At 37.9% G+C, this 13900-nt stretch overlaps 1 protein-coding gene across 1 annotated transcript; it reads right to left on the reverse strand.

Annotated features, from left to right (window-relative positions):
- Nucleotides 1-3829: 3829 nt before the first annotated feature.
- Nucleotides 3830-13665, reverse strand: LOC140229082 (periodic tryptophan protein 1 homolog). Its single transcript, XM_072309344.1, has 13 exons — nt 13595-13665; nt 12168-12272; nt 10935-11202; nt 10317-10405; nt 9694-9793; nt 8884-8991; nt 8257-8375; nt 7636-7797; nt 7161-7222; nt 6612-6720; nt 5647-5817; nt 4832-4979; nt 3830-4274 (listed from the first exon to the last, which is right to left on the reverse strand). The coding sequence occupies exons 2-13, from the start codon at nt 12234-12236 to the stop codon at nt 4030-4032; spliced, it is 1650 nt and encodes a 549-aa protein (XP_072165445.1). The 5' UTR covers nt 12237-12272; nt 13595-13665; the 3' UTR covers nt 3830-4029.
- Nucleotides 13666-13900: the final 235 nt, after the last annotated feature.

The following is a 13900-nucleotide window of genomic DNA, read 5'->3' on the forward strand; positions in this document are numbered from 1 at the left end:
TAATACCATTATGTTTGTCTACGTTTATGCAGAACAGTCCATGTCACAACTGGCACGATGCAAGATGGTGTATTCTTTTTAACAGTGGAACCTCATCAAAGAGAGGTTGGATACCCTTTTATCACATGGTGATTTTGTAGGTTTAAAGTTTTATATTTCTTTGTTTTTGTACCCTGATGTAGTGAGAAACAAGGTACAGTCAACCTTGCCCAAGTCGAATCTATTTGGACTAAAGAAATACATGTAGTTTCGACTTAGAGAAAATTTGACTTATGAGGGATTAAAATCAATAGAATGTAAAGGGGACTTGGACCTAGGCAATTATTTGACTAAGGCGATTATTTGTCTTATGGTGAGGTCGACTTGAGCAAGGTTGACTGTAATTGTCAACCTTGTAAAAGGTAATTGTAAAAGGTACTCATTATGATGAGATTCCCCTGTAGCTGCCATTTTGTTTTCAGCAACCCTTGTTCAATAACAACAAAAAACAAAATAACTATGAAGTATTCCCATTTAAGAATCATTTTGCAAATTGTGCGTGCCACTCGAAAAAATTGTGATATGTTTTAGTATGACTTCATTTTACATGTTATAGAAATGTGATCAGAAATGTGGTGTTGATAGAAATAGGTTCACAAAGCCCTGGCCAAGTTTAAGTATAGACTTGTGAAGAATTTCCAGCAAATATGATATTTGTTTATTTATTTTCTTGTTTCCTCTTTTAATGCATGTGGAAATTTCAGGATTTAAGCATTGTTAGAATTAAGATAAGATAAAGATCATAGCTTAATTCTAAAAGCCTCTGCTGACAACTCTGAACACAAGTTGTTTGTTTGTTTGTTTGTTTGTTTGTTTAAATAATGGCCTTTTCTTTAAGAGGCTTGGCACAGCTTGGCTGGGAATAATATTTTGTTTGTGCATTACCAGTATGTATCAAACTTGGATCAAGCAGAGCTGCTGTGTTGCTCTCTGTCTGTATCAAATGGGCTTTATATGTAGAAATCATGTCTCGTCAGAATGTTGTCACACTGGGTTTGAAGCAAACAATTGATAAGCAATACTTACCTTTTTAACCTGTTAGCTGTTATATGCAGTGTGTGCCTTTAAAATGGAATTTGTTTATGTATATATTGCAGTATGCAGCTTTAGAACATCTAACTATAATAAATCTGTGAAAATATTTCTGTTGTTATTTTCTTGTGCATGAATGATAGATGCAAATAAATGTTGACTGCCTAACAGACAAATCTTGTGTGTCATCCTTTATTAGTTGCTTTCACTTTTGTATTACTGTGGTGAAGTTTGTACAGTGCACTCCCATTATAATGAACATGGTTATAACGAAATTCCCATTACAATGAAATACAAATTCAGGCCGCAGCATTATCAGCTCTCTGTTTTTTATTGTTTATTTGTTTGGTTATAACAAAATTTCAATTTAACAAAAGCAAACTGCCAGTCCTGAGGACTTGATTATAATGGCAGTCCACTGTGTTAAATATCTTGTACCATGGTAGTTTGTTGGCACCATTTTCATTAGCAAAATACCATGGTAACAGACACTGCAGTAATTCACTTGGTACAGCTGTCATTCATGAAATACCATGGTATTTCTGGTAAGCACTGCTCATGCACATACATTGTATCTTCATCAAGGAAAAGACGGGAATTGTGTTGGGTCACATGATAAATACACTGCTGTACAATAAATTGGTGGTACATGTATTTTGTGACACGATTCACACACTCGAGTCTGGCATGTGTATTTCGTGCGACGTTTGATTTACCTACCTAAATACCAAGGTATTTCACTATGTATTTCATGGTGAATTACACAGTGTTATTTTTCATTCATATAACAAATTACTGTGCTCTGTCCTGACTTAATGTCTTTGAGTGCATTGTAATTTCTTTTGCACACTTTGAACTATTAACAGGGCACATCACACGACGTGAATGGAATCAATCGTTCTCTCTTCCCCCATGGCCTCATCACCCCTTCCCCAAAATAGAGACAGAAGTTGACAGAGTGAATTTTCTTTGAAATTTGCTAATATTTTGAGCCCCTCATCTTTCAGAGAGAGATGGAGAGGAAAAAGGAATATTTACCTTGGCACATGCACAGTGCACTATGTCAGATCAACTATACTTGTCTAAAGACATACAGGTAATACAACTCGATTACATGTACATGTGCACATCTTTTTGCAACTTCACATTCAGAGTGAGAAAGCAATCATCATGGCTAATCTTTATCAGTATAACTGTTTCAATAGAATGAGTATGAGTGAATTACACCTAATTTAACAGCTTGTGGTAATGATATATTGCAGTCAGTCCAGAGGTTGAGTCTGTAAAATTCAACACACCACAAGAGTTCAACCCCCCCCCCCCAACAAATGTCAAATCGACTCACAAAGAAGTAAACTTTGCACAAGTTCTCATACTTTCTGACAGCAATAGTACAGAGGTTTTATCACAATGTTGATCAGACATTTTCAGAGGCAGTTTGAAAAGGTCATAATACACGGAGAAGACAAAAATCATGTGTATGCAATCTGCACAGCACACATTGAATAATGATGATGATGATGATGTCTTATTTACTCAGGGTAGCCTCTTCAGTGTTGTCACTGCTCTACCAGAGGGCTCTGCCATTATTATTACCCTAGCGTTGCCAGAAACCCATTTATACACCTGGGTCAAGAGGGACATGGTGGATAATAACGTCTTGTCCAAGGACATAAGCGCTTGACGGGATTCAACCTCTGGTCCTCTGATCGGGAATCGGGAGTCTTATCCACTATGCCACAGCACCTTCACAAATTGAAATGAATTTATCAAACTGATGACTATGTTTCCGTAAGATAACAAATCATTACATAAGATATTGTAATAGCTGTATACTGTAAAAAAAATATTGCTCCTTAGTAAACCAGGGACTTTCCACAGGCAAAAGATATAACTTGGCAACAGTCCGATTATGAGCATTTTTGTTTGCTTGATCAGTTTACACCAACCACCTTTATATTTACTTCCCTATGAAACGTTGAAATATATATGATCCAGTCAATAAAATATAGATATCTTTATGACTGAATCAATCAATGAATCAATAAGTTCACATATTTTTCTCAAACGTACAATTGCGCTCAAACCCATCAATAAATTGCATATGCCATGGTACACATAACCATAACTTTCGTTTAAAACTATTTATTGCAGCAAAGATGGCAAATTTTCTCTCCAACTTTCTAGCATAAAAACTTCTATAAAAAAGTTACCGGTACATGGCCCTGAAAAACAATGTTTTCCAAATGCACTCATATGTTGGGTCTCAGAATAATGTGGTACACAGGGGGTTTACACGACGGCACAAAAAGAGCTGAAATACGTATGCTGCATTTTTGTTGTGTATACAAGATTTCTGAGACCCTGGTGGAGAAAATCTTGCTGAGTTTGCCTTTGACACACTATCATTTGATGCAAACAACAGTACGGATTGCCCTGGACTAGTTTGCAATTATATATGACTAGGCACATGAGTCACTGGTAACCTCATACTACATGGAATAGTTGGGCCAGACGGTTATCCCCCTACAACAAAGAAACTGTGACTATTATAAAGCTATTTCCTCTGGATATGAAATGTTTGAAGAAGAAGAACCTGTTTCAGGAGGTACTCAAAGATGTTAATTTGAGAAGCTGATACATGTGTTTATCTGTTTCCATTGACCAAGATGGGCAACTACCGGTATACAAAATATGTGCTGGCCTGCAACGTGTGTGACACGGTCCAAACAGCCAAAACCTTGTTGACATTTGTGCCACTAAATGTGATAAACATGACTTGGCCAGTTTGATGAAATACTGCTGGCATCAGGACAGAATGTTACCAGCCTAGACCGGTAGACCATTGGGATGACATCATTGTATTCTGGCATCCTTCGTCCATCCATAAAAAATGACCTGATGTCCGTAGGACCAACACACAACTCCTCTCAAAAGGTCTGTCCAGTCAGCATCCATTCACTCCAAACTGGACCGCTGCTGAGACGATTTCTTCTTCTTCTTCCTCTTCTTGTGTTTGGACTTCCTCGCTGCCGATGACGAAGATGTCGACGACGTCCCTGATGCCACTGATGGCGTGACACTCTCCTCCGTATCATCCTCCTCATCTCCTCCCTGCAAGCATGCTGCTGGCTGTGTGTACGTGACTTCCGACGGGTGAGGAATTACGGGTTCTCTCAGGCGGTCCTCAAAACGTTTGGTCACTGCATCAAGACAAAACAAGTGCATACTGCTTGATGCACCCTTGATAGATAGACATACTAGTGGAAATGTGTACACATTTTAAAGGTATCATTTTCCATTTGCAGATGAAACAAAAACCCAGCTTTAGTGCTTCAAAATAGTTCTAAAATGTGAGTTAGGGATAGAAACAACCAATGTAAAAATGTTAATCAGTATAATCAATGTTGAGTATTGTTGAATATACAAAATGTGAACAATATACAACCGACCTACACATATGCATCAAATGTGATAACTCGAACATTTTTTAAATCATTGCTCCCGATGGTAAACAATACCTTTACGAACAAAATAGTTTGACACCATGGAAATCGGTTATACAATGGCCATTGGTAGTGAGAAGGTGGGTCATTATATTGCGGTTTTCTCCTATCAGTCTCCCAAAATAGGAAAATCTGTTCAATTACACCATTTGGATAAAAAAAAAGTGTCATATGGCATTAGGTGTTCTGTTGCATTAGATCTTATTCAATAAGCTTTGGCTGTATGTGATTTAAGTTCAAATTGGCCCACTTACCTGGTGCATGCTGGGCGAGATCCATAATCCTCAGGCTGTCCCTCTCACCCCCCATGGCAACGAGGAATGGAGAGTCTGGACAGAAGACAGCATTGTTAATCACTCCCATCTTGGGATCCTTTGACACAATTAGTGCTGGCTTGTTGTCCTAGAGGGGAAGAACAGGAGATATCGTAAACTTAAAAAAACAAAACAACGACTGGATAGTGATGTAAGCTTAATACTGTGAAACCAGAAATTTTTGCATGCATAAAACCTTCGTGAATTTTGCGAGTAAAGATTAGTGAAAACAAAATGTAGGTGAAAGTGTAAATCTTTTTGATTTTATTTTTGCCTGACATCACAACCCACCTACACGAGCTTCATTGGTTGAGAAGCACTGGTCTACATAAAGCACTGAATGCCATTGCAAGGCACCTACAAGTAGTGTACTAGTACAGCATACAAGCAGTGCACATTCATGTTTGTTTGTTTTTTTAACTATGCATGTTTAGTAGTGCCCATTCAATTTAGTTGTGTGTTTCACATCAACCAGCAGCATGTGTTTTACACATCCCTGAATTACTAGTGCATGTAGTGTAAGCATAATTTTTTCATGGTTGACAATTCATAAAAGTTTCATGCTGCAAAAAAAGGCAATGGGCGCCAGTTTGCACAAGTTTGAGAAAGTTTCATGTCATGGATGGTTCTGATTTTACAGCATTCAGTGTTTCTTTGTTGCTATAATTTTTCCTACCTCCCTATCCATCGAGCTATCTATGAATGTTTACATAAAATACACATAGAACACACCAGTTTGTGAGTCACATACATACCTGGATGTCCCAGACTTTGTAGGAGGCATCAGCTGAGCAGGTCACCAAGAGGTCGGGGATGGTGGGTGAGAGGGAGACACCAGTGACTGCCTTCTCGTGGGCGTGGAGGCGGAACAGAGGCTTGTCTGCTCTGATGTCAAAGTTGTACACAAAGCCTTTCTCAGTGCTAGCCTGTAACAGAAAGGCAGAAGGGAAAAGATAATCAGCCAAGTTTTTATATACAGTGAAAACTTGGTTTAAAGATAACCAAAACCAAGAAAGAAATGTGGATTGACTGAAAGCAGCAACATTAGTAGAATACTTCAATGAAAGTTTGAGGAAAATCAAACAATCAATGCAAAATTTATGAAGTTTTAAAATTTGGTGTTGGAACCGCTGGATTAGGAGAAAAGTAGAGGTTATGGCGTCATGTGTGCACAACAATATAAATAAAACATAAAGGGAATTCCACAAAAACTCACTTTTCTAGCATAATGAAAAATCACTTGACTAACTGCTTTCAGAAAGCAGGGGAAATAATTGCTACCTTAAACATATGTCAAAATCAAGTTGATGGAATGTGTAATTCTCATTGAAAATGAATTTTTGTGGAATTCCTTTTTTATTTTCTTTATATTGTTGTCCACACATAACATCATAACCTCTAGTAGTCTCCTCATCCAGCAGTTCAAACACCAACACTTTTAAAATTCATTATTTTTGCATCGATTATCTGATTTTCCTAAAACTTTCACTGAAGTGTTCTACTAATGTTGCTGCTTTCACTCAATCCACATTTCTCTTGGCGTTTTGGTTTCCTTAAAAGAAATCTGGTACAATGTCATTATTGATTTAACATCAACACATCAAACATTCTACGTGTGATCGTGGAGTATCATATGCTGTTCTTCTGCAAAATGAAAATGGCTATAAATTCACATACTCTAAGTGACTCTGGGTGACAACGCTGCATCTGCAAAACTCACCAGGAAATTGAAGGGTTGATAGTGTTGCCACATGACCCTCTCAACCTCTCCATCCACAGACCAGGTCCGGAAGCTGTCATCGGTCCGACAGTCACACACAGTCACTCTCCTGGGAGGGAGACACCAATTTCACAGTCACGCTTCCAGAAAATGTGCAGATGGGTTTACACTAGTATCTAGTGTAATGAGGAATGGAAATACTGTGTTGCTTCTTTTCTATTAAGTGTGAATTTGCACTCTGTTTTCATCTTCTACATGGACCAACATATCCTTCAAAACAAAAATGTGGCAGGTAGTGTTTACCAAATGATAACAAGGCATTTTCAATACAGTGTCCATTTTATTTGATAAGCAGGCTATAGAAGACAAACTGAACATGTATTAACTTTTGTCAATAAAGAAATAAATAAGTATGGGCCCTTTTCTTTTCTTGTCTTGTCTTTTTTCTTATACCTGTTCAACAATGCCAACCAGCTCTGTCCTAACTGTCTAAATCCAGGGTTGACAATTTACTGAAAAGCCTTAATTCAGCCATTACACCATACTTACTCATCAAAGCCACCACTCAGTAAAGACTGAAGTTCAAATGGATGCCATTCTATCGTTTGAACCTGTGTGACAAGAACAAAAACACACTTAATATTACTATAGAATTGAACTTGCAAATGAACTCACCTGTTTTTCACTTCATACGTGTACTAACATTACAATTTGTCCCCTTAGAGTGTACATCCCTAAACTAGACATACATTGTACATCTTGAAATCAACTCATTTGCTCGTATGTATCTAGATCCTGTCAGAGCCTTTGTTATTGACATTGTACAAAACTTGATTTTTAAGGTAGTGAACTCAAACTTTATAAATGATACCTGAACCTAGTTACATGTACCTGAGTATCCTGTCAAAACTTGCATTTTAGTGTGTTTTATCCATTCCATACATTCTATAAAACCAATATACTGTCAAAGACAGGGGGAAGAGAAAGAATGAGAGAGGAAACTTGATTAAAAAAAAAAAATCACCTTGTCCGAGTGTCTGCGTAGGGCTGAAACTGCCTTGCCTTGTCCAAGGTCCCAGAGCAAGACTGTATGGTCAGCCGATGCACTTGCGAGGCCATGGCCAAGTTGGTAGTTCCAGGACAAATCCAGTACAGCGTCACTGTGGCCAAGCAAAGCCGCGGGGACCTGATTATGTTTGAAAGCAAGGCAGGATATTTCAGGAATCTTCCAACTTTAAACTTTGGTACTCAAATAATCTCTGATGCTGCAACCTCAAAGAGACACTATGATACATCAACCGACATGGAATTAACTGGACGCTTGTGGAAGTAATTGTCTACCCTTAATACGCATTTAGTAATTTTTAACACTTACGGTTACCCCCTGCAAGGAAAGAAGAGGAAAAATTACAATTTCAGGATACAGTGTTGACACTTCAGGCATCCATAGATATGAATGTAAATACAATGTATATCAAAGTCAAGAGAGTGCCATCTTGATAGTACAATGTATCAAAGCCTTTGACAGAAAATATAATCATATCAAAGCTTGGAATACCAGTATCCCATTTCTTGTTCACAAGACGTCTTTTCAAAGTACACATATTCTTGCAAATTGTTCTCTTCTGAGAAAAGAAGAACATACCTTTTTAGATTTCTTCTTGACTTTCTTGCCCAGGGTATATGCCGGTTCTACTGAATTGATAATGTCTAGATCCCAAACTTCAATTACTGGAGTCATGTTGCCGATAGCGACCAGGTTTCCTGAAAATCAGTGAGAGAGGATAGCATATCAAGTACAAAATATCAGGTCCTGAAATCTGTCAGACTGTTCAGCAGATGGGAACTTTAAGTTGCAAATCACGAATAGGTTAGGGTGGAGGAAAGGGAGAGGTACAGCAATCCGTAAAAAGACACCAAGTCACTGAAATTGAAGCGATGAACAGTATGTTGACCACAGGGTTCTTACCTGCTCATGTCAAGGCCATCAAATAATGTCTTAAACAACAATAAAAATGGAAAAAAAAAATCAAGGAAAATTTCCTTTCTCACTGCACACATCCTCTGGCAGTCTGCACTAAATAGTACTTTATGCTACAAAATGCCATCTTCCAAAATATATGGGGCATTGTTGGAAGGCTAACTGATGCTGTTATCAATCTTTTGAAATTCTTGTGGAAATACTGCATGCTTTGTACAGACATTCATAGCCAATAATCAATGCTGCTACGCTAACATCTTGACTGTTACCAAAAACCAAGAGGATCAGTACCTGGCTGTGCTTCCATGGGGTCAAAGTTCAGCCATTCCAGAGCAAGGGGGAAGGATGACAGAAGAATGTCATGGTGAACGTACAGCACTCCTTCCATCTCGTTGAACACTATGTGAATAAAGTAACAATATAAATCATTCACTACAAATAACACTACTGACTTGTAATTCATGTTTACTTGAACAAAAGACACAATGCACAAGGACAATCATGAGCAAAAAATCCTGGTTTTGATCTGGACACAATGAACAGCGGTTTCTGTCATGATACTTACACACAATATTCAAATCACTAAATTCAACATCTAGGCATAAACAGACTGAAAACAGATTCTCCTAACATGTCACCCAGGAGGAGAAGGAGAGAGGAACAGTTGGAGGGACAGACAAGCAACGGTTCTGCAACTGTCTTTTTTTCTGATATGATGGCTGATTGATGCATGTCAGCACATACGCAAATCGTAACAAATTTGTGCACCATTTCACATGTAAACAAACAACAAAATGACACATACAATAGTTGCAGTTGTAGATGTTTACAGGCCAGCAATAGCCAACCAGCTCTAAGCATTTCACAGATTACTATGGTGAATGCAATTATTTAATCTTACAACAACTGCGGGCCACTTCATAAAAGGCAACCCTGACACTGCGAGCTGTCTGCCTCATGTAGTGTGATGTTCAAATTTCCCATCTTTGAGAAAACTTGGACTGTTAATTTACACGGTTACGCACAGTGCCCAATTATCTATAATCCGAATAGCAACAATAAACTTTAAGTACACATAACTTCTAGAGACTGCTTGCTCACCATATACTTCTAAATTGGAGAAGTCCTCTTCAGCTTTCCCGATCACAATCATGTTGTCAGATGACTTGATATTGATATCTTCTCTGTCGACATCATCTTCCTGCACAACAAAAGCATGAAATACTCCAGATCTGAACGCGCCTTACATCAAATGCTTTCTACTACAGTGGACTCCCGTTATAACGAAGTCCTCAAGACCAGCGATTTTCTTTCATTATATCAAAATTTCGTTATAACCGAACAAATAAACAATAAAGAACACGGAGCGTATAATTTTGCGGCCTGAATTTTTACTTCTTTGTAACCGGAATTTCGTTATGACTGTGTTCGTTACAAAGGGAGTGCACTGTAGTATGCATGTCAAATACCTACACACAATGCAAATTGACTGCTCAAATACTGTTTCCAATGTCACAATCTATCATGTTTCTGATAAAATTTATGGCTTATGGCTACCAGATAAAACTTAATGGTATAGTGATCAATGGTTTAATGAAGAAGAAAACAGAACAGAAGAATTTCTGCCAGGGATCCATCAAGCAAATTGTCAGTCAGTCCAGGAAAATGTCGTTTAAACATGACATCAACAGAAAGAATTGATTTGATTCTTACCAAGAACTTACCTCATCATCTTTTATACTTAGGTAGGGATCATCATCATTGTCTGTGAAAGTGGCAAAGTTCCGAAACCCTGATCCAAGCACATCAGAGACTGGGGGAAAAACACCCAAACAAACATATAGGAGGGTTTCATGTCTAAAGTTTGATATATTATGCATTCAGTTTATGTAATGTCAAAGCAGCAATGCAACTTTAGCCAAACAAGATGTCCATCCAAAAATATTCAATCTATGCGAAGGAAAATGTATGTCACAGAGAGTTACTTTAGGCTACTGGCTAAGAACACAGTCAGGGCAAAGCTATAAACTTAAAATACAAGCAAAAAGAAGCAAACTATCATTACTCACTTATATGATGCCAGAGAGTTAGATAGGCAACTACATCACATGGGGCCAAAAGACGACTAAAGAACGAACAGTCATGGGAATCTGCTCTTATTTAACACTACTCCTGATATCAGCTCTGTGCATGAAATGTCACAGATATAACATTTCTCTAGACCATTCTCTCTTACCTGGAGTGCTAAAGAATTGAATCTGTCTTTCCACAGCTAATCCACATACAGTTTTTTTTTTTTCAAAGTGTTTCAGGTCATGAAAGAGCTTTCACCACATTCTTACCTTCTGGCTCCTGGTCGTACTTGTCCAGGCCATATTCTGCTAGGTCCGCATCACCATTGGCTCCTGCCTCTTCCATATCCTCCTGGCTTTCTCCATCTGCTGTGCCAGTCGTCCTGGTGGCAGCATCCATTTCTCCATCGTTCCCCTGATCCCCCACCTCCTCCTCATCATCGTTATCATCATCATCATCATCTCCCAGCATCAGGTTACTGAGGGACCTTTGGCTGTCCTCTACCAGAGCTTTCAGTTCATCCTTGGACAATTCCAGCTGCGGAAGATTGGACACTTACCACCTTACTTCCAACAATATGAACTAGCTAGTAAATCTTCATATTGTGTTGGATGGATGCAGGGATTCTGTCACCGGGCAAAATATGGACTTAAGCAATAGAACTTAATTAATGCAAATTACACAGGATTTACACATGAACATTATGCAAGATTTTAACTAAGAAGAGGATATTGAATCTGTAATAAAATAATACTATTAAATATCAATACATGGGGGAATTTACAGCAACATGATCTTTTTTCTTTTTTTTAATTGAATTTTCTGTTAATAAATATTGCATTATTATCTTGTGACTTTAAAGGTACTGTTTATCAGTGAGAGCAGTCACAATTTTTTTCTTTTTTTTTTAGTTATCACATTTGATGCATATGTGTAAGTCAGGTGTCTCACAAAACATCCTACCATATAAATATTTGCAATAAAGCCTAAAATATAAGGAGATATCTCTATTTCTCCCAATAAACCAAACTGTAGATGGTTTAGTCTATAAAAAATTCTATTACAACTACTGTTCCCATTTGTATATTTTGCAATACTTAACATTGATTATACTGATTCATTTTTTTATTTTTTTATTATTATTATTTTTTTTATATATTGGTTGTTTCTATCCCTAACTCACATTTTAGAACTATTCTGAAGCACTAAGCTGGGTTTTTGTTTCATCTGCAAATGGTAAATAATGCTTTTAAAGCTTGGCACTTTTTGAAAGCAAGGGATCCTCAAAGAATATCAAAACCTATACACCTGATGGCCATTGATGGAGAAACTCTAGAAATCTATTACTGTTTGTCTATTTCCTTATATAGCCTCATATTACTTCTTATCTCAAAATCACATTGCAATCACGCATAGTTGCCTTGCCTTTGGATGTGATAGGGTTAATAGAATCAATGTTCAGTGGTATTACCACCTTGCTGCACCATACAATTAAACTTTACCTTGTCTGGAATATGCTTTGCAACGTTTCTCCTAACCCATGTCAGACTTGTTACAATAGCACTGGCCATGGCTTCTCAGTGTCTCAGCAGATTCATGAAATGAGCCTGTGACAAAAACATACGAGAAACAGAATTGATGCAAGTATGCAAGCAAGTGAAGGGGAAATGATATAGAGTACGAAACAGTGCATGAGGCTACTTAAAAGTACTTTAAGCACCAAATTGTCAAAATCAGACTTATCTTCAGCTAACAAATCCTCTCAACTTTCCTATGACCTTGTGCACTATTAGTAATGCCAAAGGCCCCTACAGTCTCTAGGGTTTGCAACTGCAGTTAAATGCTGCTGTATTTCATGAGTTACAGTCTAGATTCTACTTGTAAATCCAGTAACTTACCTATGTGTATTTTGATCAAAAAACAAACAAACAACAGGTTAAAAGACTGTGCCCACAGACATCATGTTTGATTTCTTCAGAACACATCAATGCAAACTGCAAAGGGTCCTAACAAAGTAACAATAAACAACAAACTTAGTCGAAGATAGTCCTGAGTAAAACTTAAAATTTTACAGATGATTGCATTGCTAGCACTTATGTCTATTAGACTATATGTATGTATTGATAGGCCTACATGAAAATATGAATTTTTCATTTTATGGAGTCATGCTTTTCTAAAAAAATACAATCAGATTTTGCAGGCCAGTTACAAGCATCTAAAAAAATTAATGCTGTATCAATACTTCAATTACTTGTCAATAAGGATATTTTTACAAGAAGCTACAGTTGTAGCAACTGACCATGCTGACAGTGATACTACATAGCATAGGCTCGTCTACCAAATAAAAATAGGCAATGTCATAACTATTAGTACGAGTGACACTGATGTGACACTGCATCAGCTACTGGTTTAGTTTCAATTTCATGCTTTTGTTGGTAAATAAATTTACTGGAATGGTACTGATTGGTAGCTAGATCTACCCAGGTTCTTCTTCATTTTCTTTTTCTTTTTTTGCTATGGAGCTAGATCTTCAGTTCATCTTTTGTTACACTGAAGAAAATTTTAGTAGGACATAGAGGGCAAGGGGAAAACAGGGCGAGCTAAAAAGAAGGAGGAGGGAGCAACCTAAAGCATGACTAAAAAACAGGTACTCGGGTAGAACCAGGGACAGGGTGAGCAATGGTGAGGCCCTGAGCGAGGGTCTACGCAAATGACATGTGACTCGTTCTCTTAGACTGTGCTAACACCCATATACATGCATGGGACTGAACAAACCACACAAGCATATCGAGGTTCTTCGTGATTACCAAATCTTATCTGTGCAAGCACCTAGAGAATGATGTACATAAAATAACAATCAGCAAATACGACTGCTTTTCAAATGAAAGAAAACGCTCCTCCAACTATACTTCGTTTCTTATAATATTACCTTTGAAGCGGTATCACTCCTTGTTTGTGTACATGTGTTCCCACTGACAGTCTCGGTGATTGCAACACATTTGACCACGCGCACACGATACACAGTAATAGGCTAGGCACGTACACGTGTGCGAACTTCGTATATTATTGCAAGGTTGAAGCTCCTTGAATAGGTCCTACAGAACTGTCTCGATGGGATTGTTCGTGTGTGTGTGCGTGTGTGTGCTGTGTGTGTGTGTGTGTGTGTGCGTGCGTGCGTGTGTGTGTGTGCGTGTGTGTGCGTGTGTGTGTGTGTAAATTGTTTGTGAAAACTCAG

Source organism: Diadema setosum, chromosome 5, assembly GCF_964275005.1.
Source record: "Diadema setosum chromosome 5, eeDiaSeto1, whole genome shotgun sequence".
NCBI lineage: Eukaryota > Metazoa > Echinodermata > Echinoidea > Diadematoida > Diadematidae > Diadema > Diadema setosum.

Coding starts and splice junctions, on each gene's coding strand:
- LOC140229082 (XM_072309344.1), bottom strand. CDS start 12,236: ATGGCCAGTGCTATTGTAACAAGTCTGACATGGGTTAGGAGAAACGTT. Junction 4,980..5,646: donor ACAAAGTCTGGGACATCCAG/GTATGTATGTGA, acceptor CTTCCCCTCTAG/GACAACAAGCCAGCACTAAT. Junction 4,275..4,831: donor TCTCGCCCAGCATGCACCAG/GTAAGTGGGCCA, acceptor GTCTTGATGCAG/TGACCAAACGTTTTGAGGAC.